Source organism: Camelus ferus, chromosome 7 (assembly GCF_009834535.1).
Source record: "Camelus ferus isolate YT-003-E chromosome 7, BCGSAC_Cfer_1.0, whole genome shotgun sequence".
Lineage (NCBI taxonomy): Eukaryota > Metazoa > Chordata > Mammalia > Artiodactyla > Camelidae > Camelus > Camelus ferus.
This window is the reverse complement of record NC_045702.1, coordinates 78,284,400-78,312,175: the sequence shown is the minus strand read 5'-3', so window position 1 is coordinate 78,312,175 and position 27,776 is coordinate 78,284,400. Positions and strand designations below refer to the sequence as shown.

The 27,776-nt window shown below is 42.2% G+C and overlaps 1 protein-coding gene across 1 annotated transcript in view; it reads left to right on the top strand.

Moving 5' to 3' along the window:
- The window catches only part of LAMB4 (laminin subunit beta 4), a 98,863-nt gene that overhangs the window by 28,774 nt on the left and 42,313 nt on the right, over positions 1-27,776 (top strand). Inside the window, 10 exon segments of the mRNA XM_032482961.1 lie at positions 5,301-5,480; positions 7,966-8,075; positions 10,360-10,439; positions 11,027-11,177; positions 14,343-14,474; positions 19,831-20,001; positions 20,003-20,020; positions 21,443-21,464; positions 21,467-21,557; positions 22,358-22,478. Coding sequence (XP_032338852.1) covers positions 5,301-5,480; positions 7,966-8,075; positions 10,360-10,439; positions 11,027-11,177; positions 14,343-14,474; positions 19,831-20,001; positions 20,003-20,020; positions 21,443-21,464; positions 21,467-21,557; positions 22,358-22,478 — 1,076 coding nt within the window.

The window sequence follows — 27,776 nt, the reverse complement described above, 5'->3', positions numbered from 1 at the left end:
AGGGCATGAGGGTTCCTGTTGCTCTCTTTCCTGGCCAACGCTGGGTTTTGTCACACTTTAACTTTTGGCAATCTTGGTTTTGTCACACTTTATTTTCACTAATGAAGTCGAATCTCCTCATTACTTTAATTTGAATTTTCCTGCAGGAATGAGATGAGAGTGAGGCAAGAAAAACACAGAGGCTCCCAAATTTAATGAAGTTCTTGCTCTCAGTCATGTCAGTACAGGCCTGAAAACTGCCACCTGCACTAACCTGACAGCAGCTCCTTAAATTGTGTACCCCTGGCACCTGGCTTGCCACACGCTACTCCCAGCACAGAAAAATCCTCCAGCCTGATTTCAAATGCCCAGTGCCAGTTACTGGGTCTGAGATCTCACTCTACTTGTAAACTAACAAGTTATCTTGAGATTGTTTCATGGATACTAGCAGAAGACAGGAAACTCCTGGGTCAAAGACAAAGGACTTCGTTACTCACGTCACAGTAAACAACAAGATGTTTGTATTTGTGTGAGTTCCCAGGGTCCCAAGTCCCATGAGGCAGCTCAGAGGCTACCAGGTGGATCCCACACACCTAATGAGCTTAGGTCACAGCCAAGGAACACTGAGTTTGGAGAATTCATTGCTTTTATAGCAAGTGGAAGCAAGTCTGTTTTTTCCCGGGGGAAGATGTTACCTTTTCCCTCAAGGTGGCTTTTACTACAAAACCTTGAGAAACAGCCCAAGAAAAGGGCAGTCAGGGGCCTGCATTGTTAGTACACTCAGCAAAAATGTCCAGATGCCCAGGACCCATGAAAGACTGCCCCTCCCCATATACAGAAATCCTGCTTCTTAGGGTATATTGTCAGTATCATGTTATATTGGTGGTGGGAGAAACTTGCTATGAAACTACAATTTCAAACTTTATGATCATAATACATAAAATGAAATCTTATACAAAAGTAAATCAGTAGCCACCTGAATACATGCAGTGTCCTAGATTTCAAACTTTAAATGATCACAATGTGGAAAAAGAGTAAATGAAGTGTTTTTGCTCACATTATTCAGAAGGTAGCTGATTGTATAAAAGTTTACATTACATGACATGTTTAAAATTAACACAAAGAACTAGATCCTCAGAAAATATATTTCTTTAAATCTGTGTCCCAGGTGACCTACATTTTTTTTTTACCAGAATCCATAATCTCACACATACACACATGTGCACACAGAACTTTTATTAATGTTAATTAAGCTCTGTGTTCGTATTATGTCAACTGCCACAGTTTTACTACTTTTTTTCCAATTTGGATTCCTTGTATTTCTTCTCTGTGTTTGTAAAAGAAGGTGAAATTGCCTTCTTAGATGGAATCAGGGAAATACAGTATTTTGAAACAGATAATCTAGGGATCTGGAAGGAGATGGGAAATAACTAAACCAAATATTTCAAATACATCAACCAGGGTCTTGTTCCTTAAGAACCACTTAGTATTAACTTGGTGGTGCTTTTGAAGGAAAACAAGGAAAGGAAGCTAGTTCCCTGATAAAAAGTTAAGAAGCTATTCTTTGTAAATAAGGAATTTTTTGAGGAAAGGCAGATGGGGAGCTTGAAAAAACAACCATTATGAGACACCACAATTTCTCCCAGTTCACCTAAACACATGTTTATGTGTGTGCAAACATGTGTATACAAATGACGTGTATGAAGACTGACTAGCATCCTCATATAAATTTTCTCTGAATTATCCTTGTTTGATCCTAAATATTTACATAATCAGATTCCAGGCCTAAGAGCTGGCTAACTTTAAGTCTTCTATGAGTAAAACACAGTCCAATGTGATACAGAAGAAGCAAAGATTTCGTAGGCTCCACCACTGATCATAGAAGGTGGCTGGATTTAAGTTGTGTGATGCCAAGAGATTTTATTGGATTTCTACCCTAAAGGCCATGACATAGGGTTATGTCAAAGTAAAGTTACTATCCACTCAGCCACATCTTTTCCCCAAAGGATATTTCTGTGTATAATTAAATTAGACTCTAGAACTCCCAAATAAAGCTGAGCCTTTTCCTTCTGGCTGCTTCTAAAATGAACCCACTTTGTTCCTTCCTAGAAGCAACTGGCTTTAATTAGAAGAAAAATGGTGGTTTTTCCAAACTAAACAGAACTCAGTGCTGGTTTTCCATAGTAAGATTTTATCACTAGTCACAATCCAATAACAAACAATTGAATATCAAAAGATTCTGTCAGACAACCAAGTGTTTGCTTCAGTGATTCCAAATTATTTGGTTTGACTGGATTTTTTCCACCAAGCTCACTAACCTAAATGGTTGTTATGTACACATTGTGTTAGACTTGAGGGGTTTGACTTTATTAATCCAAAGCAAACATGTATAAAAATCTGAACATAATTGTTTCTTAGAATCAGCATTTTTTAAAAAATCTTTATAGCTTTCCTTAAAAGTGGAGTCCCTTGGAAACACAGCACCACAAAGATACAAGAGATCTTGATGGTCACCCAATGTCTACCTTGTCCTCTATGCCAAGGCCACAGCAAGAGCTGTGCCAGCCCCTGCCTGGACACCTCCAACGATGAGGGGGGGTCACTGCTCTACTGGGCAGCCCTCACTGTTAGAGATTTCTTCCTTATACTCAGTCCAGCTCTACCTTTTGTAACTTCTGCCCTCTGGAATTATTCATACCATCAGCATCCTTTTTCAGATGCCATTCCTTCTTTTGATTGTTCTTGTTTCTACTGGAGGAAAAAAAAAAAAAGGTGGAGGAAGTTGTTACTTTTGTTGCTCCTTTGCTAGAGACGGCTGTTTATCTCATTTTCCAGAATCTCTTCATCTAAGCTTTTGCCCTACCAGTACAGATTTCCATAAATAAGATAAAGATTTGAACACTTATTGCTGTCCCCTCTTTTTCTTTTCTGTAGGTTCTCCCTCCAGGAAGAACCAAAGAATGATAGCACTTACCCTTGGAACATGTTTTTCTGTGATGGAGGAGGACAGATTTACTTTCTTAACCATGTTTCAGAGATTTGGTAGACATTTTACGTGATTTTTTTTCTCTTTGTCACGTCCTTTGATGCCTTTACAGTGTATGAAATCAAATAGATATGATACATATTTGAACATACATTTTATTACAGCACCTCCCTCTTATATACCTCTTGGCCTTATTTTCACCTTTAGAGTCATTTCAAATCTTTTTTTAAATTGAGGTGAAATTCACGTAATATAAAATTAACTAATTAAAAGTGAACAACAATTCTCTGGGACAGTGTTTTGCAACCACCACCCCTACTTAGTCTGCAACATTTTCATCACCCCCAAAATAACCTAATTTTTAAACTGTTATGTACTTGACATGTGACATTATATTAGCTTCAGGTATACAACATGAGTCTGTATTTGTATATATTGCAAAATGCTCACTGCAAAATCTAGTTGTATCCGTCACCACGCAAAGTTAGTTTCTTTCCTCTTTGTAAGAGCTTTTAAGATCTACTGTCTTTGCAACTTTCAAATATTCAGTACAGTTTTATTAACTGTAGTCACCACACTGATGCTATCTATTACACCCATGACTGACTTACTTTATAACCAGAAGTTTGTACCTTTTGACCTCTCTTCAGCCATTTCGCCCACTCCCCAACTCCCATCTCTGGAAACCACCAATCTGTTCTCTATATCTATGAGTTTGGTTTAGGGTTGGGTTGTTTTTTTGTTTGTTTTTTTTAGATTCTACGTATAAGTGAGATCATATGGTATTTGTCTTCCTCTGTCTAATTTATTTCACTTAGCATAATGCCCTCAAGGTCCATCTATGTTGCAAAAGGTAAAATTTTATTCTTCTTATGGCTGAATAATATTCTGTTGTATATATACCACATTTTTTAATCTATCAATGGACACTTAGGTTGTTTCTATGCCTTGGCTATTGTAAATGATTCTGCAGTCAACATGGGGTGCAAATATCTTTTTGAGTTAGTACTTTTGCTTCCTTCTGATAAATACCCAAGAGTGAAATTGCTGGATCATATGGTGGTTCTATTTTTAATTTTTGGAGAAACCTCCATACTGTTTTTCATACTGGCTGCACCAATTTACATTCCCACCAACAGTGTAAAAGCATTCCCTTTTCTCCTTATTGTGGACAATACGTGTTATTTCTTACCTTTTTGATAATAGCCATTCTAGCAGGTGTGAGGTCATAGCTAGCAGGCGTGTGGTTTTGATTAGCATTTCTCTGATGATTAGTGATATTGAGCATCTTTTCATGTACCTGTTGGCCATCTGTATGTCTTTTTTATATTGTCTTTGGAAAAATACCTATTTAGCTTCTCTGCTCATTTTTCAATCAGATTGGGGTTTTTTTTTGTCATTGAATTGTATTGAGCTCTTTATATATTTTGGATATTAGCCTCTTTCCAGATATATGATTTGCAAATATTTTCTCCCATTCAGTAGGTTGCCTTTTCCTTTTGTTGATGGTTTCCTTTGTTGTACAGCAGGTTTTTAGTTTGATGTAGTCCCACTTGTTTATTTTTGCTTTTTTGCCTTACTTTTAGTTTCATATCCAAAAAAATCATTGCCAAGACCAATATCAAGTTTACTGCTTATGTTTTCTTCTAACGGCTTTTTGGTTTCAGGTCTTAATCTATTTTAAGTTTTGTGTATGGTGTAAAATGGGGTCCAGTTACATTCTTTTGTATGTGGCTGTCCAGTTTTCCCAACACCATTTATTGAAGACACTGTCCTTTTCCCATTGTATATTCTTGGTTTCTTTGTTATAAATTAATTGACTATATGTGCATGGGTTTATCTCTGGATTTTCTGTTCTGTTCTGTTGAGTTATGTATTTGTTTTTATGCCAGTACCATACTCTTTTGATTACTATAGCCTTGTAATATAGTTTGGAATCAGAAAGCATGATGGCTCCAGCTTTGTTCTTCTTTCTTAAGATGGCTTTGACTGTTGAGAGTTGCTTGTGGTCCACATAAATTTTAGGATTATTTGTTCCATTTCATCAGTCCATTTTTAACATCCAGTGTTCATAATAGCAGACTTTCTCTGGTCCTTTTCCTTTAGAATCACTTTAAAGCCTTTAAATATATGTCTAAAATTTTTCAACATTTTCCAGGTCCAGAGATCTGGGAGACATTTCTGAGCAGTCCTTGCTTACTGGTGTAATTATTTCAACATATTTAATGATTTACACAAACTAAAATAATTACAGTGTAGGTAAAATGCTATACTTGCAACTTCAGTGTTCCCACAACTTGCAACTAACTAAGATAATGCATGTGTGTATCCCCAGCTTGTGAATGTGACCCCAATGGGACCATATCGGGTGGCATTTGTGTGAGCCACTCAGATCCAGACTTGGAGTCTGTGGCTGGCCAGTGCCTGTGTAAGGAGAACGTGGAAGGAGCCAAGTGTGACCGGTGTAAGCCCAACCACTATGGACTGAGCGCCACTGACCCCCTGGGCTGTCAGCGTAAGTCAACAGCAATTGGGCCTCCAACCTGGGTACGTTTTAAAGCTTGGAGATGCCTCTCTCAGCTCTAAAATTCGGTCATTGTAAATACCTGAGTGCTACAAGCCTGTGGGTTTTTTATTTTGCTTTGTTTTGTTCTTTTTAGTGATACAAAACCACCTGCAAATTTTAGTAAGTTAGTGGAGAACTTTTTTAGATGGTTTGATGAGTTTATCATAAAGAACCAGCAGGGGGCGCTCACATTTTCGCTGCTGGAGCAAACGGGAAAATATCAGGAAATGTTATGCCAAGTTATGAAACCCCTAGGAAAACGTTCTCCACTAGGACTATCCCATACAAATTTGTGAAATTACATTATGCATTTTTGCATAGATTGATGACTTCTTAGGCAGTTTTCAAGTGGAGGATTTCTTTTCTTTTTATTTTTTAAAATTATTTTTCCCCTTCCTTCCCACACCCCTCTTAGTATTGTCTTCCGTTCTCTGAGAAAGAGAAGGGAAAAAAGAAGCAAGGAGGGGTCATGGGGAAATAGAAATAAGCTCAGAGTTTTCTGGGGCCAAATGGGAAGCCCCTTGGCTCTGGGATCACAGAAATACAGAGCGGCCTGGGGTCTCACAGAGCTGACAATTCCTCAGAGAATCTGGGTTAATTATTTCCCTTTGGTCACAGTATCATGCTCTATGTTTTTGCCCATATACGGAACTGTGGATTATTTGCATGTTTAGAAAGCGATGTGATGAATCAGTCTGTAATAAAATGCTCTTCTTTCTGGATTTGATGGCAAAATTGAGTTTCAGGATAATGAATTTATACAGCCAAGCCAATTTCCCATTATACCTTTGAGCCCTCCAGGCATTTCCTGGGGTTCAATGACTAACTTTATGCCCTCCAAGAATGGGCCAAACATTGGGTTTTGTTTTCTTTTCTTTTTTCCTTTGTAAGAATGTTAATTACATGTAATTCACATGCCATACACTTCACTTGTTAAAGTGTACAATGCAGTGATTTTTAGTATATTCAGAGTGTGTAACCATCACTACAGTCAACTTTAGAACACTTTTAGTACCTTAGAAAGAAACCACATACCCTACTTCTGGCTATATACCCAAAAGATTGAAAGTAGCATCTTGAAGAGATAGTTGTACACCCATGTTAACAGAAGCATTATTCATAGCAGTCACAAGGTGGAAGCAACCCAAGTATCCATCAATGGATGAATAAATAAAATGTGTCATATACACAAAATGGAATATCATTCAGCAAGAAAAAGGAAGGGAATCCTAACACATGCTACAACAAGGATGAGCCTTGAAAACATTATGCCAAGTGAAATAAGCCAGACACAAAAGAACAAATATTACATGATTCCACTTATAGGAAGTGTCTAGAGTAGTCAAATCCAGAGAAACAAAGCACAGAATGCTGGTTGCCAAGGGCTGGGGGAGGGAGGAGGAATAGGGAGAGATGCTATTTAATGGGAACAGAGTTTCAGTTTTGCAAGATGAAAAGAGTTCTGGAGATTGGCTGCACAACAGTGTGAGTGTACTTGACAGTACTGAACTGTAAATTTGAAAATGAAGATGGGAAATTTTAGATTGTATGTAGTTTACCATAAAAAAAGAAAAGGAGACCCCATACTCTTGGGCCTCCACCTCTCTTTCCCCCCAGCCCTAGGCAAGCACTAATCTACTTTCTGTTTCTACATGTTTGCCTGTTGGGAACATTTCAGACAAATGGGATCATAATCATACGTGGTCTTTCGTATCTAGCTTCTTTCACTTAGCATCATGTTTTCAAGGTTCATCCATGTCGCAGCGGGTATCAGTACTTCATTTCTTTTTTCTGCTGAATGATATTCCATTGTATGATATACCGCAATTTATTTATCCACTTGACAGTTGACGGACATTTGGGCTGTTTCCATGAACATTGTTCTTTGCCTTCAGGGGGGTAGCAGGGGAAATATGTATCTCACTCTACACAGTTTCCTAGCCTTCACAACATAAGCAGGACTTGGAAATGCCTGTGGGTAGAAGAGAAAGAGGAGGGAGAGAATGAAAAAAAAATAATAACATGGCACTAGAGAAAAAGAGGAGAGATAGGGAAATGACAGCTGCATCTGCCAGAGAGGGAGCCTTCGCTAATGGCAGTGGCACAAACTCCTGCCCCTGGTCACCTGACCCAGCCAACATCACTCAGGAGACCTGTGCTGGGCTCTCTAGCATGCATGACTTCCTCCACTCATGTCTCCTCCTAATTGCCAGCCAGTAGGACCACATGAGGGCTCTGGAAGTGTCTGGCACTGGATGTCCTGTGCGGCGTTGAATGCAGTGCAGTAATGGTGCAGCCAGGCAGACAATAAACTTGGCAGAGCCGGCTGCTCTGTGTTCTTGTGGCCACGTGTTTTGCTCAGTGTGAGCTATTAAGGACATTTACCAGAGTGGGGAAATCAAGATGAGAATAATTGCGTATGCTGTGCTTTCAGCCTGCAACGGTAACCCCCTCGGGAGTCTGCCAGTCTTGACCTGTGATGCGGATACAGGCCAGTGCTTGAGTCGGTTGTTTGCTGCAGGACCACGCTGTGAAGAATGCACTGTATGTATCGTCCTCTGATTTCCCCTTTATGAGGTGATACAAATTTCTACAGCCATTGCCTAAAAGAGACTTAGTCTTGTGGATTGCTTTCTCTGCTATTGTGTTTCAGTACCCTTGTAATAAAAGTATTTACACTACAGAAATCAGCCAGCACTGGAAATCAGCCCCCCACCTTCCTGCAGAGAACTAGTTGTTAAACATTTACCAGCACAGCAGCGTTTACCAGATGAGACTGAACCAACCCAGGCACTGATGTCAATCATTTTAGCCACTGTTCTCCTAGAAGTGCCAAGCAGTAGCATGTAAGAACATTGATCTGCCCCCTTGGTTAGCACCAGATCAGAGGGCCTTTTCTTCTGTTTCTTATACATAGTCTCTTTGCCTAAAAATATTTTAAATGAGCTTATCAAAAATAAATAATTAAATATTTTTAAAAACCCGTAGGTTTAAATGTACTGTAGGTTCCCGTGGGAAATAAACTCTTGGATTTTTCACAGACTCCACTGCACATATGAGCATAAATGTCTAAAATTAGCAAAATCAGCCATTTTTCACTCCATGAGAAACATGTCACGCATTTAGGGAGTTAAAAACCCAGCTCTTTTCTTTGTCCTCCAACCTTGGCAGCCCACCATGACATTTTAGAAAGGAATAACAAAAACTTAACCTAATAAAAGAACGGTGACCTTGATGTGTCTGAAGAAATGGAGCTGATAAATAAGAAACACATGTCTGTTACGACATAGCTTTGTGCTAATATTGTAAGTCCTTTTACTGAAAACACATGTGGATGGGGCAGAGGAAGTGGGGAAAGAAAGCAAGGAGAGAAATGTGAAGAAGGACCTCTAGGTAAGATGACTGTGTGTGGGCAATGCAAAAAAAGCGTGCAGAGCTGGTAAATAGATCAATGGAGACACCGCATCTGATCATTCCAGACTAACCTTAGACTCGGGCTGACTTCATTGGCAGATTAACTGCCACTCTGTAATTAACTCAGTTGTGTTTGCAAAAGGAAAATAACTGAGTTGGGGGACTTGTCCATCACAGCTGAGCCCAGGCATCTGCCCAGTGCCCCACATTCACATCTGTCAGTGGTATCTTGGATGGTGTGCAGGGTGAGGGGGGTGGGGAAGGGGAACATGACAGCATACGCTGCCTCGAGGGGGTTTTTGCAACCCCATCCTGAGTGAATTTCACATTGTGTTTGCTTAAACTGAAGTTTGGTTTGGGGAAAGATATCAAAATTCCTTTGCTGCATTTTGTAACAAATTATGCCAACTTTTTTAATGTTTAAAATAAATCTTTTCGAGTAAAATTGGGCATAAAATTTTACCAAGATACCAACAAAAAATATGTGTGGATACCGCAACCCATTTCAAACGAGAGTTCCTTACCTACTAGGACCTTAATTTTATCTGTGCTTGTTAAATTGAGGTTTGAAGGGGAAGTATTTTTCTGAGTATTTTAGAGTAAATGTTATCAGACTTAAGAAGTAGTTGTTTGTCTTTCACCAGCTGTTTATGTTGAATAAAGGTCATGATGTTGCAATGATGAAAAAAGTCTTGAAGAGCAGAGTTGAGTCTATCACGTAGTGAGACTTTGTTATGCCAAAATAATTATTTATAAACAAGTGATTCTAGAGGGGGGGCCAGAATATAGCTCAAGCAGTAGAGTGCGTGCTTAACATGCATGAGGTCTTGGGTTCAATCCCCACTACCTCCTCTACAAATAAATAAATAGCCTAATTATTTCCCCACCCCCCCCAAAAAAAACTTTAAAAAATATATAAACAAGTGATTCTACTAAACTGTAATATTCATATATGATCTCAAATTCAGCCAGCGTGATTTTTTTTTAACCTCCAAATATTGCAGTAGTATGTATGTAAAAATCCCTAGGGATTTTGTGGTAAGGTACTCTGTTGGTTTTACAAAAGTCAGAAGTAGGCTAGTTGAAGAATTTCTCCATAGTGGCCTTAGACAAGCCAGCTTGAGGCTAAAATTGGTGCTGTCAGAGGAACTGTGAGGTTTCCATTGCATCTCCATTGAAACCAATAGATAAACAACCCCCACTTTTGTTCTCTTCATTTCAAGTCTTGGGAACGGGAGATACGTGTTTTTAGAAAATCATCACCAATTGCATAGGCAAGTAAGCTACTTGTGAGATTGTTCAGGCCGTGTGGCTGTTTGCTACACGTCAGTTGAAATGTGGTGCTTTTATTACCACACTTCAGAGCAGCAAATGTCTTCCCAAATGGAAACAACTGAGCATTTCCTCTTTGTAGGTCGGATACTGGGGCCTGGAAAGCCACCTGCGTGGATGTTCTCCCCGTGACTGTGATATTGGAGGTGCTCATTGCAACGTGTGAGTCAGTAAAATGAATAACTAAGTTTTGCGGCAATATTCCTCACTCCCATTTCCACAGAAAAGCACATTTTATTCTGACGTGCTCATAGTCATGGGTGAAGGAGTTCATTCCATGACAAGCAAAGGGTGCTGAAAAGCGACGATCTTGAGACATTAACCATCGCCCAATTGATTTCTTTCACTTAAGATATTTCCAAGGGTGAGATAACAGTTCTACTGCCTGGGTAGCCCACGAGTGGCAGGAAAGATGCCTGAAAACGTGTGACTGGACCTGCCTAAAGTACCAACATTTGTCAGCCTGTAAAGAGAGGCTGCAGTCTCCTCTCCCCAATTTTCAGAGCAGAATCAGAGCGCCTCTGGGGAGAGAAGTGGCGGCCAGGGTTTCATGGATCTGGATTTGCTTTTCAAGAGAGACCTGGCCATCCCATTGCCTCTCCACATCCTCCCCAGGACAGTTGATTGATGGATTCAAATAATGGGTTCAAACCCAGGGGGCGTTTAGCCTAGCACCCCCAGGCCCTCATCTGACACTCACCCTACCCCCTCCACATTTTTTTTTATGAGATTGGTTTGTTTTTCCTCAGGTGCTCACCCAAGGATGGGCAGTGTGATTGCCGTCCGCATGTCACAGGCCGCAGGTGCACTGAGCCAGCGCCCGGCTACTTCTTCGTTCCTTTGAATTTCTACCTCTACGAGACAGAGGAAGCCACGCCACTCCAGGGACTGGCGCCTTTGGTTTGTATTTCATTGACTCTCCTTACAGACTTCATTTAATGGAGAGTAGGTAGATACACACAGCAACTCTTGAGATCATGGGTAAGGTAGCCGGAAGAGAATGGCTTTGCTGAAGAGTTGATTCCATCATGGAACTGCAGATTAACTAAAGTCTTGAGGGCAGAATCTGCATTTTGTTTCTCTTTGTATCTTTGAAATGGATTCAGTTGTGATGAAACAGACTTGACTTTTGTTTTTTCAATGCACTCATCAGAGAGGGTGTGTTTATTGAGCATCTCCTTGTCTGTCTCCCTGACGACACTATAAACCATGAGAGGGAAGGGAGGATGTGTATCCCCTCCCTACAGTTGCTCTAGTGCCAAGCACAGTGCCTGGCACATAGTAGGAACCCACAGGTCTCTGCTAATAAATGAGTGAATGAATGAACGAATAAGGTACTGAACCAAGTGTCAGATGTGCTCCCCGGCCTCTGAAGCTGGTCTCAGATTAACAGTCTTCAGTATGGGCAGTGACGTTCACAGGAGAATGTGATTCAGAATGTCATTTGGCACTCTGCTGCAGTTCCTACAAGTCACCAGTCCTGTGGCAGATTTTCCCTAAAAATATTTATCTCAGAGTCTTATGAGAGGTGCAGACCTAGGCATCTGAACTGATTAGAGAAAATACAAGTTATAGACTCCCATAAGAATCTCCTGCTTGACTCCAGCCAGAGGCAGGAATCTGACAAAGGAAGAGGTGTTGTGAGGTGAAAATCTTCGAGGAGAAGGTATGTGAAAGTTGATTCTGCAGACAGGATTTGGATGGAAAACTGGGAACTCATTCCAGGTTCCAGTGACTAAGTCATTTCCTGAGGTCTCTTCCTTATCTGGACACCACTGGTGGGAGGGGTGAAAACACCCCTTCAGAGTCTTGGAACTTGCGCTTTTACTGACTGTGACTGGGGCAGGAAGAGGAGGCTTGCTCTGTCCCGGCCTAGGCTCTGATCTGCGGTGGGTGGAGTCAGGATGAAACAGTCCTATGTGTGGACTCCCCTTCATGTTTTTAGTGTTGTAGGTTTAAGATGGTAACTGGAAGAGAGAAAAAAACAACTTTGGGGAAGGAATATTGGTATTTATATTTAGGCTCTAACTATTGTGAAATAATAGGAAACTGTGTGTATGTGTGTGTGTGTGAGTCTGTCTGTCTGTCTGTATGTATGTATATAGTGATCTTGGCTCCTGGTTCCTGGGACAGAACTCCCCCAACCTGTGTAATTTTCTAAGTGATACAGACTCTAGGAGCATCTTTTGTTCTAATATTTGGTCTTTGACCCTGGCTCCTGACATAGAGCTCCTGAATCCTTTGGGCTTTCCTGGGTGGTAGGAGTGTCGTTGGTTCTGATGAGGTGACTCTCAGTGGGCTCCTGGATGGCTTCAGTTTGGGAACCAGTCATCAGAAAGACCAAGCCAAGATTAGAAGCTTGAAACTTCCAGCCCCACCCCCATCCTCCAGGAAGGGGTGAGGCGAGGGGGACTGAGGTGATGATCCATCATACCTGTGTGATGAAGCCTCCATAAAATTCCCCAAACCTCAGGCTTCAGAGAGCTTCCAGGTTGGTGAGCATGTCCATGTGCTGGGAGGGTGGCACACCCCAGCTCCAAGGGGACAGAAGCGCCTGTGTCTGGGACCCTTTTAGTTCTTACCCTATGGACATCTTCATCTGATGGTTTATCTGTATCCTTAATCATGTCCTTTATCATAGAACAAACCAGGAAACGTAATAAGTGCTTCTCTGAGTTCTGTGAGCCATTCTAGCAAATCATCGAACCCAAGGTAGGGGTGACAACGCCAGTGTATAGCCAGGTACAAGATACTGAGCTTCAGGCTACCAGTGGTGTAGAAAGGGATTAATTAATTAATTAAGTACTTTTACATAGAGAGCTCAGGACGAGGGCAGTGACTTACAATAAGGAGAGTCAGTACGCACATTAGGACTTCGCAGCCATGATGGATCCTTATGAACGGGCTTAACACACGGGTAGAATAATTTAGCCTGAGACTTGAAAATGATGCACATTTCCATTGGTGGGCTAGGTGAGAAGACAGTCCAACCATAAAAGTTACAAGTAATGGCTGCGAGGAGAAACAACGCAGGCGTATTCACAGGTAGATCAGAAAATTTACATAGGGAAGAAGTCTTGAAAGAGAAAATTAGATTTGCCTATTAAAGAGGCTAAATTTTCTTCTCTGGGAAATAAGAACTCCTTGGTGCTTTCTGAGCAGAGAAATGATGTGATGAAGACTGTCCTCTGTGTTCTCATAGATGCCATCCAGCAGGAGTGAGGGCTGGGGTGGAGGAGCACAGAGTGCAGTGGTCCAGGCAGGGAGAAGAGGGAGGATGGTGATGGAGACATGAAAGGACATGAATCCAAGACCACATTTTACAAATAATTGTTTTAATACTGAAATTGGAGAGCTAAGAAGAATGGCAGTTAACTTTCTTGGTGGGTCCTCAAAAAGATATCTATATCTCTGTCTGTCTGTCTATCTGTCTATCCAACCATCCATCCATCCATCCATCTATCTCTGTACCTGTCTGTATCTTTCTTGGTCTGTCCGGTCAGCAGCTGAATGCCTATGGAGATAATCTAAAAGAGAAGCCCTCAAAAGTCAGGATTTTAAGGAAACTGGAGTTGCATGAATGCAATTCTGCTATTTTAGTTTGGCTGGTGGAATTTTGCTATCCCAATATAACCTCTCAGGGGAACTTTTAAGGCCAAATTCTATAAATTGTGAGAACTAAAATTGGTCTGAAGAGTCAAAATTACAATATCTAATAAATCTTTGAATCTCTCTCTCATGCCTGTTGTTAGTTTTCTACAATTTCCTTCTAGAGATTTCACATTAAAGCACAGCATTTGTCCTTTTTTCTAAATACCTATAAAACCAGTAGAAAAGAAGAACTATTTCCCCAGTTTAGAATTGAACTAGTCTAGCATTCCTTAAAAAGAAAACTCACACGTCGTTTTAAGATCACCAAAAATTTCCTGTTTTCATCGAGAAATAAAAAATTATACACTGGCTTCTTCCTGAGGCTATTAAGTGAGAATCATAATGACCTTTTAAATTATGGTATAATTGGAACTTTTGTTGGTTACTTAAACTATCATATCTTTTCTTTTTAAGATATTAGCAACAGCTTTGCCTACATGTGATGTGTATTTCCAGCAACAAGGAGATTATTTCATAATTGACAAAGGAAATATAATCCTGAAGAGAAACCAGAAGCAAAGCAGACAAGCAGACGAGCGCAGTGAGGTAAACCATTTCTTCGGGGCCATTGTCTGTCATGCCAGATGCAAATAACCAGGGTAATGCACTTAGAACCGTGCCTGGCCGTGTAAGTACTCAGTCCATGTAAGCTCTTACTATCCTCACGAATAGGATGAAGGAAGGGAAAAAGCAAGCTCAAAGTAATTAGAGCCTCTGGAGGAAAACTTCAGTAGCTTTATTTCTCTACAGAAAGAATTTCTAGAATGCAAGATTCTGGACAGTTGGAGAGTCAGGCCCTGTGAATTCATAATTTCTGGTCACTTTAGTCAGGAGAGGTACCATGCAATGGCTGTCCTCCTAGTTGGAGGAAAAAAGGACATGCTGTTGTTCCTGGGGATGGGACGTGACTATGTCCTTGGTCCTGAGATGGATACAGTTGGTCATTGCTGGCATGAGTGCCAGGGTGCTGGCACCTCCTCAGGGCCCTGCCTCTAATGGCTTCAGAAGGCTGGAGGAGATCTGAAGACCTTGTAGCCATCCAGCTATTATTCATTCAAAGTTAGGGCCACTTTAGGCCTGTGTGTTTGTCCGTTTGTTATGCTGGGATCTTTACTGAGCGTCCCTGTGTGCATACGCACAAATAAGCATGTTGGAAAAGCAAAGAAAAAGCAGATATTGGCCATTCTGTTCATAAAGCCAGGACCTGAAACAGATCCTTATACATAAGAGACCTTCTCGAGTGAGTGAAATGATTGAATGAATGACAACGAAAATACCTAGACATAGAGCCTGCCCTTCAGGTTGTGGTGGAGGAAATGAGCCATGTATGCAAACAACGAATGCGTGGCAGGGTGGAGTAAGTATCGTAAGGAGGGCCACATACAGTGACAGGACTTCACTTAAGGAGAAGCCCCCCAGCAGACAGGATCAGAGAAGGCTTCGCGGGTGGTGTTCCTCCTTCTGGCCCCATGTTCACCAAGTCACGGCGGCTTTGCTCTTCTCCTCCTTGTTTCTGTTCCCATGCCGCATGGTTAGGAAGCCCTTTCTGGCTCTGGGCTTCTCAGTCTGATGTCCATCTGAAAGAAAAGAGTGAGGAGTGCCCCTTGCTCCCTGGGGCACGGATCAGTGAGCCTCAGAATTTACTGTGCGTATGTATTGCCCAGGGAGTTCATTTAGAAGGCAGATTCTAGGGCCATCCACTTGACATGCTCGATCAGGGAATCCGAGACTAGCCATCTGCATGTCTGCCCCAAGTGATACAGATAGTCCCTAAAAGCACTTTGAGAAACACTGCTCTAAATATCTACAACCTCGTCTCCTTACTCTTGCCTGAAATGACCGCTTCTGTATTATTGAGTTGCAAAATTTCTAGTCATCCCTTAAGACCCAAGTCAGATTTATCTTCTCTGGCATTCCCTACTCTGACATCTGGACGTAATTAATTGTTTCCATCTCTAGGGTCCCATAGATCAGTAATTTTCAAACTGTAGATCATGCCTATTTGTAAGTAAGTCGTGAAATCAATTGACTGGATCAGCTTAGTGCAACAGAACAATATGAAACCAAGGGCATTTTTTGATGAAACTTTTTCTTCAGTTTTATATAAATGTGTGTGTGTGGTCACACACATACTCTGAGTCACTCTCTTTGGTTGGGTTCCCTAGAAGCAGATATGACAACAGAGATTTGGGTGCATGTGCTTTACTGAGGGAGCACTCATCAGGAGAAACTGGTAAGGGAGGAGAGTAGTAGGCTGAGGAGGGGGAAGTGAGCAAGGATGGAATTTAGGGTAAAGTCAAGCCTTGCCTAACCCCCTAGGGAAGCTCTAAAGCATAAATCACACTGGAGTTTCTTCCATTGAGGCCCCAGGGGTGGCCTGTTTTATTCTCATATTAGCCAGTCATGGCTGTGAGCCGCCAGAGCAGGTGCAGGTCCCCTCCCAGATGAGGTGGCTCCCATATGCCAAGGGCAATTCTCCAGAGAATAGAGCAGCCACCAGTGAGACATAACAGCCAACAATCAGAGGAACAGGTGGCTAGATAGAGTGGCCCCAAAAAGGGGGTCTGGCAGCACACTAACAGCTCAACTACAGTCCACCCCTGGCGTTCGTCAGACCCGCGTGCAGGGCTAGAATAAACAGAAAATAAAAATGCAGGGCCCCTTGTTCAAAAATTAGGAAAAGGGCCATTACAAATAGTAAAATATACAGCTTTTTACTTTTTCCCACAGTTTCTGTCTCCATTTGTCAAAATGTTTTTTATGTGCTGTTTAATGTCGTTCTAAGTAAATACATACTAAAAATTTAAACTATTAACAATAATTAGTCTGTTCATCTTTAGAGCATGCAATGCCAGTTTTAACTGCAAATATAAGAGCACTTAATTCATACATGTAATCACCAAAATTATACACTTTATATTTTGTAGTCATATATGAATATACATTTTGCTCCTCCCAGAACAATGGGAATGCTATACAAAACTAACTCAACTGTTTTTTTTTCTGTCACATCTTATTACATGTTCTACCAATACTCTCTACCTTCAGCTTTCTAATAGGTAAGGAAGGACTGAAAGGCAAAGAAATTCTGAGTTGCCCTATCTTCTTTCCTTCTCAGCATCATTTTGAGTGTAAGTAGATGGCTAACTCAGGGAAGTAACATGAATAGTGTGTTTCTCAGAATGCCTTTGCCTTCTTTCTGTTCTGGTTGGAACAGAAAGCTTGGCTTCTGGGAGCTGTCAGCACCCCTGTTTTCTCAGTCATAGAAGTGATGTATCTTTTAGGGGCCCCATTCCACTGCCGTCTCAGGTCAGCATCTTCTGGCTGGCATGGCTGATGTAGGAGCAGTGGATCCCAGAGTCACACGACCACTGCTACACTTCTTCTGCTGCAAAGTTGATCCTTTGGGCTGGGGAAATGTCATGTTTTTCCACTTTGGGGAATCAGACACTGTGTGAGCCATCAGAGGGTGGTGCTGATCAAGACCATGAAGTGTCTGATTCTCACTGTAGGAGTCCACATAACATCACCTTCGACCAAGGGATCCACCTCACTACCCTCAATATAGGGGATCGCTGTGATATTTTGTGGAACATGTGGATGGTACAGATTCTTTTGGGCTATACTGTTAGAGAAGGAGAATAACAGCCTTGGGGCAAGACTAAATATGCATTGCTCAGCATTTCCTACTTGAAGAGCACTAACCTTACAGGTCAGAGAATCAATGATTCAGTTAACCCAGTGAACCGATTGTGAAAAGAACCTGAGCCAAATCTCCAGTTCTTACCTGACCCTCATATGCTCTGTTCCAGCAGGGGGACCGTGACGGCGTTTTGGGTACGTGGTTATCAGCATCAACTGAGATCCTGTATCCACTAGCCCTCGAAAGATCTAGGTATTTTCTCTTCCCCAACAGGCTCTAGAAATAACCATAGATCTCTTTGGGAAATAAGTGAGAGAATTCACACTTGCTGTGGTGTTGAAGAGTCTTTTCTCCTGGGGACCTGGCCTCTCAGTCACTGAGTTCTGGGTCTGAGAAGTAGCTCAGATCTGTAAGTTTGGGAAAGGATTAAGTGTTTCCATTGGGGCAGCTGACCTCGGTCTTTGGCCAATTCATGCTTGATCATTTTTGATTATGTAAACTAAGCAATATGTTGTCACTGCTCATCCATCTTGCCCCTAGGAACACCATGTTCTATTAATCACCCCTATAGAGGATTCCTGTAGGTGAGGCCCCCTTGTCTCCTATTCCAAGCTTGCTACCCATTATAATTTTACCCATCTTGCTTTTGAGAATTAAATGCTACCCAGCCTGTGATAATCTGGCACTGTGTTCTCCACACTGATACTAAGGAGCTCAGTTTTGTAATGGTTTATCCTACCATTACCCAGTGGTGCCCAGTCATCTCAGTGATGCTGGTGGCCCCCTCACCAGTTCATTCCTCACTATCTTAATGAACGGACCAGGAACACAGTCAGTTTGATGGGTTCTCCGACCTTGTAGCTTACATCTTTAAGAGAGTGAAGGAAACAATATAGAGGAAAGGAAATAGTAAGATGTAGTCTCAGGTAAAACAAACCTTGAGTTGATCGACAGAGAAGAGCAGGAGCATAAATTGGAGACAAAGTCATCCTGCCCCTTGAGACAACAGGGCCAGCGTTTCACACCCTCCTATCAGGCAGTTATTGGCTGTGATCTACCCCGGGGGTGGGGGTGGGGGGAGTTGGGGGTGTGGGAGGGCAATTCTCCAGAGAAGGGGGGCAACTGTGAGCTGTTAGGAGCCACACACACACAGCAACCAAGTTGGTGCACGAATCAAGTAAAGGGGATCCCGGAGGGGCACCCACCATGTCTACTGCAATTTCAAGAGTACTTTTTTTCAGGTCTGCAAAACGTGGCATATAGATGAGTTCACACACATCTCTGGCTCATGCCTTATTTACATTTCTGTCTCCAGTGCAAGATTCTAAACTGCTCTGTGGCAGGGGGACTCTGTCCTATGCATCTTTGTATTTCTAATTCAGAGGCTGGGATTAAACTGTTACTAAGTAAACATTTGTCAAATGAAGAGCAGTTTGTGGTAGATCACAGAGCAACTTGAACTCCAGGCTAAGTCATTTGGGCGTGATGCTGTTGGCAGCTGGAGAGCGTTTGAAATGCTTGTTGGCAGCAGTGTGTGATCTGCCCTGGAAGAGGGAGATCAGGGAGGGAACAGCCAAAAGACTGTTGCAGCAATCCAGGCAAAAAGTAACAAGAGGCAGAGTTCCAGTGGAGGCTGGAAGTGTGGAGAAGCAGATGCAAAAGTCATTAAGAAGAATTAGCCACAGGGTCCAGATGGCCCCAGGCTGACAGCCAGCAGTAGAGACCATCAGGGCTGCTAATCAATCAAGTGTGTGTGAGGAGTTTTGGACTTACGTGCCCCTGAGCAGATGGAGGAAGAACATTTCTCATGCTTCCGTGCAAGAAATTGCTAAAAAAAAAAAAAAAAAATCAATCCGTGTGGGTTTTCTCATTGTCATGCACAATTAGGCACAATCCGTGAAGTAGGCATGGGAATATTTTCTTTCCCTCCGCATTTTGGCCAGAACTCCACAGTTGTATTTGAGAAAAGCCAAGGTCATCAGTGTGGAATCGCTCAGTTCATTAGCACACGGGGTACTTAACGGTCTGGCCAGTGATGGTGCTTTCCAGCCCTTCTACACAGTAACATATGTTCCAAAGCTGCAGATTCAGCACGTTATTGTCCCCTGGATTCTGGACGGCATCCTGGTTGGAGTAATTTATCTGTGATTCCGATGGATCATGTACACATCAGGAAATTCATGATGTTGTTTTTTTTCCCCTGAGCTCTTCTATCCCTTCACTCTAGGCAAAGTGGTGTTCATTCCTCTCCAATTTTAGGGCTCGGTGACTTTTGGCCAGCTGCCCGTGGTTTCCGTTGTTCTCCGAGAGCCAGTTCCTGGGATGCCTGTTACGTGGACAGAGCATGGCTTGGCCAGGGTTCTCCCTGGGGCCGGCTTGAGATTTGCCGTGGGGACCATCCCCTCTCCCATGGACTTCACTGTTGCCATTCATTCACTATGAGACCCAGGTATCCTTTAACTCCGCTTCTCTGGTGGTGGTACAGAGCTGAATGGTCTATGTTCTCGAACCAAGTGTCTCCATTCCAGTCTTGCCCCGGTTCATCATAACAGGATTTGCAAAAAGTAGAACATCTGGAGAGCATTGTAAACCAAAAGGTTTCCTCAAGATACTAAAGCAACACAGGGAGCCTGGTGCACACATGCCTTATTCCGTGGAGAAGAGCTACAGCTGGAGCTGTGTTTAGGGGCCTAGACCTAGGGAACTGGTGATGGAGTGTTTGAATAAGAATAATAAATAACTAAAGTAATGCAAATCCTGCCCTCCTAGGACTTTTTTTCCTAAACATTTAATAAACTAACATATGTGCAGAGATTCAAACTTACACAGATGCAGAAGAGGCATTTATTTACACTTGGATTTTTACCCTGAAATAAGAGAAAAGTTACAAGCCGCCTGTTCCTCTGGCCTTCTACCTTTCTACCCCTCCCCCTGCCTTTCGGGAAATACCCAAGACAGACGAGAAACCAAATTTGAAAAACACACTTAGAGCAGTGGTTCCTAACCTTTTCTTTACATAACCTTTTCTTTGATCATCTGTAACCCCACAGACCATCACCCATGAAAATACTTTATATGGCTAGGGGTGGTCTCAGAGCCCCCAGAGTCCCTTCAGGGACCACATTCTGGAAGCACTCACTGTCTGTTGTGTGACCAGAGCCGATGAACTGCCTTGAAACTCTTAATATGACATAGTTCTCAATTCCTCACTTACAGATGAAAACCCGGGGATTTCAAGGGACTTTGACCTGGTGAGCATCACAAGAAACTCGTTTTTAAAAAAGTGTGTGTGTGTACACTTTTTTTGTGTGTATAGAGAGAGCACATCCCTGAGAGCTTTAAAAAGCTTTTTCAAATTGTAAGGCTTTCAGAGTTTAGCTAATTAGCATATGTATGCACATGCTGTCTCTATATATTTATGTACGTACAAATGTATCTAGTGATATATTAAGTAATTTATAAATTTATGTAATATAATATTTATATGATAGTATTTATGCAGTAATATGAAAGAAGTATATATCCTTTTGTGAAGGATTCCAAGTTATTACTTTTGTTCTATGAGCCAAAAACATGATGAATTAATCAACTCTGGGGGAGGTGGAGGTTAAAGATGAGACTTGTCAGGAGTGCCTACATTTTTCTAGAACCATGAGTTACAGCTCTGGCCAAAAACAGTATTCTTTCTAACTGGATCACAATTCAAACACCAGAGAGCTGGGGCCGAGAGTGAACCTCTAGGACTTCTCTCAACTCCAAAATTCTGTTTTCCGAGTGGGCTGTAGGTTGCAAATTCAGTTCCACGTGCTGTCTGTTAGGAATATGTGCACGCATCGTCTCCGTGACTTGCTCATATGTGACTCCTGTCTAGTCCGCAGCCGACTGGGCTGTCCAGATGTGGTTAACCCCGCTGGAGGGAGCGAGCACTGTCCACGCAAGACCCCACAGCCAAAGCCTCAACCTTTTGTTTTACCAGCGGCTTCCAGGTATGCCCGGGACCTGTCCTCACATGCTGAAGTTTTCTTAGAATTTTGTCATTGATCGTTTGAATCCAGGAACTAAGTGGGAGAAGAGGTGTATCAAAGGAGACGGTAACATTTTATTAAGGGTTTACTATGTGCTACACTGTGCTTTACATTCAGTGTCACATTTAATCTTCCTAATGACTCAGTGAGGTGGGATTTTGTGGTCATCAGATGAGGAGGAAATTGAGAGCGAGAACACTCAGATAACTTGCCCGAGTCATACAGCTAATTTGTAGCAGAACCAGGACTCCAGCCCAAAGAGCCTGACTCTAGATCGTTACTGCTCCCTCTCCATCCCCAGACGGCCTTGAGACGTGAGAGAATGAGATGCTTAAGAATAAGACTACAGTATTGAGCTTGAGTTATCTCAACAGCCGAGAGTCTATGAAGTAAAAAAAACAAAGCTACTAATTCTGAGGCCATTAATTTTGCATTAGAGATTTGTGGCTGAATGAAACAGAGACCCTGTTGATATGAATATGGTAGATGAGATGACGGACTTTGCTGCATCCTTTTCCCAGAGGAGCCATGACAACTGGTCAGTTTATGAGGCTTGGCTATTTGGCACGATCCTACGGAAGAGCCACAGAGAGTGTGAACTTACTGTCCAGACAACCCACCTAAGCCGGTCTAGACCCGACCTCCTCCCTGCAGTGGAACCCACTTCACAGCGCACATGGAACACATCAAATATAATAGCCACTTAGGTTCTGTATCTGTACTTTTGTCACTGAATTTTTGTTATATTTCTCTTAATATAGAATCGTGCTGCTTCCCACAGCCATCTGTCTGGAACCAAATGTACAGTATTCCATAGACATCTCTTTCTCCCTGCCTTCAGAAGGGGAGCTCCGCGCTCCTTCACACATCCTGGTTGATTCCGTAAGTATCACAGAGCCTTGTGGGCTCTTCCTTCTAAACCGAGCTCCGTTATAATTCTGAAAGTGGAATTATACTTTGAAGTGATTCTTGAGAAATATAAATGTATGCTTCATTGTAAAATCACCTAGTCTCTATAAAAATCACTAATAACAATCGCAAACAGGACGTGCCATTTGAAGTGCTTTACATATTCTGTCATTTAGACTTCACAACCACTCTGTGAAGGAAATGTTGTCATTATTCCCATTTTACAGATGATGGAATTGAGGCATAGGGTCATGGAGCTAGTGGATGAGGAGTGAGAAATCAGAGCCAGACTGTCTGAGTCCCCCATCCCTGCCCTGGCATTACAGAAAGTGGGGGGAGAAATTCCACCAATACTTAACTCCTATCACCTTGTAATCCCCAGTTTTCTGCATACTGTGCCTTTATGTCATTGTAATCAGAGTGCCCAGGCAAGACTGTATGCAGATTTTTTTCATTTCATATTTTTCATAGTCATTTTCTTACGGTGCTTGTGTAATCTTACCATTTTTAGAAACCAGGCATAGAAAATCCTTGAGTGACTTCTTTCAGTGTTTTCTCCCACAAATTTGAGCCACAGGCATTCCTTCCAAACCTCTCACTCTGTGCACAACTTCAGGCCCAGGCTTGTCACTGAGCAGAGTTTAGACAATGATTAATTTACTTAATTTACTTATCCATTCCCCTGCCCGTGGTCATTTAAGTTGCTTCAGTTTTGCAGGCCTCTGCAGAGTTGGTCCATATATTTTAAATGTTTTAAAATATAGTCCTACTTTACTCAAGGTTTGATGGCTCTTGAAATAATGTGTCATATTAATTTCTGGAAAGTGTTCTCCAATTAATTTTCAGGATCATCAGTAATGAATGAAAGTGACCGTTACAGCCCACCTTCAGCAGAAGTGTACAGAATTATGTGGGACTTTTTTTCAAAGTAATTTTGTGGATAAAAATTAAATTGCTTTGTTAAAATTGCGTTTTTAAACATTTGTGAGAATCTTCTACTATCATGATTTAATTGGCAAACGACAGCCCTACAAAGTTTTGTTGGAACACAGTCTTGCCCATTTCTTTGTGTATTATCCACACTGCTTTCAGGCTATAAGGCACAGCTGAGTATTTGCAACAGAGACCTAATGGTCACAAAGCCAGAAATATTTACTGTCTAGCCTTTTATAGGAAGTTTGTCAACCACTGATTTAAATAGCTATATATCCATATTTTGTGTATCGTGTCTTTAAAATTCAGTTGTTAATGACTGAACGTTTTAAATTTATAGCCTAGAACTCTTAAATTTCATCATCTACTATAGAATTTAGTATGAGGCAAGTATATCTTTGATTTTATTGAAAAAGTTCAGCTATTATAACATAAGAAAAGCCATTGTTTTAAGATTATTTTACCAAAGGTAGAGTTGCCAGATTTAGGAAAGAAGGAAGAGAAAGAGGGAGGGAGGAAGGAGCGGGAAGGGGGAGGGAGGGAAGAAAAATACAGAGCACCCAGTTAAATCTGACTATCATATAGGTCCCACATGTTGCCCTGAGATATTACATGAGACATACTACAAAATTATTTGTTGTTTCTCTGAAATTCATTTAACTGAGTGATTTGTATTCTATCTGGCAGCCTTAACCAAAGATGGTCTAAATCCTGCCCCCAGAGGGCCGTGTCATATGGCGCTGAGGCTCTACTGTATCATGGTAGAAATGAAGTGGAAAACAGAAACCAACTCTTGAATGGGAAATGCAAACTCTCACGATCTCCCTGTCCATAGAATTCATATTCTCTGCTGAGGAGCTTTAAATAGAGCTGTACTCATGACCCAGCATGTGAGTTACAGAGAAAGAGACTCAAATCCAACAGGTTTAATTCAGGAAAGAAAAGCTGAAAGTTGGTAAGCCAGGCAGAGTAAAGAAAGGGAAAGGAAGGAAATAAGGACTCCCAATCATGAAGAGATGTTCGTGTTGCAATAATCATAATCAGGAAACTCAAATTTTTGAGAGCCAAGGTACTCCTCATTTTAAATCTACGTACTAAACATTTCTAAACTTTGTAAATTCCAAAGGTCATCACTGGGTGCTGTGTTCAATGCATCCAGCTGAATTATTCATTCATTACCCATTATCTGAGTGTGTGTGGGCCAGGCACGGTGCTGGTTCCTGGTGGGGGGCGGGGGAAATGAATATGATTCTTGCCCCCAAAGCATTCTCAGCCTGATACAGAAGACAGGCATGTAAAGAAAATCATTGCAATGAGCTTTGACAGACGCAGACTATAAAGGGATAATTTGAAATTAACTTAAAAATATGTCCATTTGATCAGTTTCCCAGCAATCATTCTCTTATATACAGCCATGCAAACCCTGAAACCAGAATAAAAAATTAAGAGAGCAACCTGATCTTGGCCAACTGTCTGAAACCCCAGAAAAGGCCCTAGATCTGTTTTAGGTCAGATTCCCTATGAGCAGATGCGATTTATTGAGGGCACGCAGTTTATTGAGGACATGCTTGTGGGCAAAGAGGAGTGAAGGGAATAGGAGGGGACAGGGAAGGAAGCCAGCAAGGATGGAGTCTCCAGGGAGCTGTGGAGCATGAATCGCCTCACAGCGTTGGTTCCACCTGGAGTCAAAGTGGTGATCTTCTGTGTGCCCACATCATTGGCTGCAGGATCATTACCCCACCCGTGTCCCCCAGGGAGCTCCCTCACTCCTGGACACTTTGGCTGAGTCTGATTTTCTGGAGAAGGGGACAGCTGTGAGCTTTTACCAGCCAATGCCACAGCAGCTGGAGGACAGGAAAAATCTGGGTGGGGCATCTACAGTGTCCCCTAAAGCCCCTGATCCAGGATGTCCAGTAGGAGAAAGTCACTGCACATTTAATGATTACAGACTAATGCAGTATGGCTGCTCTGGGAAGATCCGCCATTGCTTGGGACGTGACCCTTTCAAAGTTCATTCTTCTCTGTAGCCAGATTAACATTTGCATCTAGAACGAAGATGCATTACTAAGAAGACCAGATGAAAACTTTGTTCAATCCTTCTGCACAAATATCTTTTGTTTTGCAAGCATAGTGAAATGGTTCTTTTTTTTTTTCTTTTTTCAGTCACCCTGATTACATGACATGTGTATCCATAAAAATGTTCTTTGAGTCAAAAGTAGATTACGCATTCTAGAACATAAAAATTCTTCTTTTAAACCGTGGGATGGACTACACTTGGTAAACATAAAGCCCTTAGAAGTTTCTAGGAGCGGTGAGTCATGGCATTAAAATCCTATCGCTGACAGGGACTCTTGTCCTGGGCTCCATCGGCTTGATGCCAGAAATGGCCAACTCTATTCGTCTCGGACTAAGAACTGTAAACAATTAGTCCCTGATTGGCTGCCCTCACCCCTAAGCCCATCTGGCTTCCTTCTGCGTGTCCCCTCACTAGGTTCATGTCTGGAGAATGCAGAGTCATTTTAGTATCAACTTAGAGATACCACACTAGGGATGTATGTTTACTTCTTTACTGCACAAAGGTTCTGAAAGCGTTACTATAAATTAGACACTGGGATATAGGCACAGATGTAAAGAAGAGAAGCATCTTCCCTGACACTCCGGGGCTGACTTTCTAACGGGGAGATGCAGACAGTTACGCAGGAGATGATAACACGGTGTGATCAGTGCTGGGAGCCATGACAGGTCATTTGATGTGACTTGGGCATGTTGCCACAAAATTCGGCCTCTGTACCCCGAGAAAATGGATTGAGACTCAGGCAGAGGTTGGGAGGATTAGAAAAGAGCAGCTTTATTGCTTTGCCAGGCAAAGGGAGACACAGCAGACTCATGCCTTAGAGGCTGTGAATCTATCTTGGAGTCGGGGTCTTGAAGTCTTATAGGAAAAAACTGGGTGGAACAGAAAAGCTGGTAACAGGGCATTTTACAGGGTGTTACATTCCTCTTAACCTCGATGATCTACCTGTCCATTCTTTTGGGGATTATTAGGCCCATCACCTCCTTCCTAGTTAAAGCTGTTGAACGTTTGTGGGTCATTTAGCATAAAAAGCAGTAAAGGAGAGAAAGCAAATTGCAAGATTTCTTAGAAACAATCCGCAAACAGTGTGATCATCAAGGAAGTTAGGTTCATTTCCTCCTCCTTCAGGCAGTGGCTCTCAACGTCATCTGACCAACCTCCCCCGTATATGACAAGTATCTTGTAACACTCTTTACTATCCTGCAGTGAACTTCACAGATACTGTAGCCTACGTGCACACATAACTTCCAATTAATGTAATGTGCAAATACAAAGGAGAAATAAGAGGGAAGTAGTTTATTAAGAAATAATTTGTACTTCAATATGTACGTTCGCAGGCATGAACACACCAGCAGACGTAATGAAGTCGGGAGATGCTCCGACACGTAGACTCACTCCGTATGAGACAGCCGTGAAAGCCGGTGTGTCGTAAACGTGCTTAAAGTGTTTCTGAAACAGAGAGTCAGGCTTTTACCGCATAAATAGGGACTTCTCCTTCATGGATGTTCAATGGAAAATTCGAAAGCTGCCAGAGACAGGAGATGATTTTCCTTTTTTGTGAGAAGGTCGGACATTTCTCACTAAATGCCAGTAACGCACCTCAGCCAATTGCCATGACAGCGGAAACCACCCCTTGGAATTTCTAAAATGCCCCCTGAGGGTCGGTACCTCCCATATGGAGAAGCACTGAGCTGAGAGGTTAGGGGGTAGCAGAATAAAAGGAGGTGAAGCTTAGATGTTATCCTGAGGCAATGGGAAGCCACTGAAAGGTTTTACAGAGAGGGCTTATCTGATCAAACTGCCTTTCAAAGAATCACTATGACTCTAGGGTAGAAAACTGATGGGGGGAGAACAAGAGTGGAATATGGGACGTCTGTTTGGCTGCCGCCTGGTAATCTAGGGGGCTTAAATTAGAGAATTGACGGGGAATGAAGAGCAATAAACATATCCTACACACACTTAAGCCATCAGATTGACCAGGCTTGTGACCAGCTTGATGTGCAGGAGAAGCAGGGTGGGTGGGGTGTGTTGATGACAAAGAGGCAGGCAGGTATCAAAGAGGACCTTCAGTTTTCGACCCTGAGCAGCTTGGCAGAGGGAGGCATTATATCCTGGCAACAGGCACAGAGAGGAAAGCAGGTTTCAGGTGTACTTGGTTGGCAGCGCCTGTGGGACAACCAGTGGGCTTGTCTGTGCGGAGCTGGGGCCCACCACTGTGGTGTGGGCGGGAGACGTAGATGCAGGCAGCGTGTTCCAGTAGATGG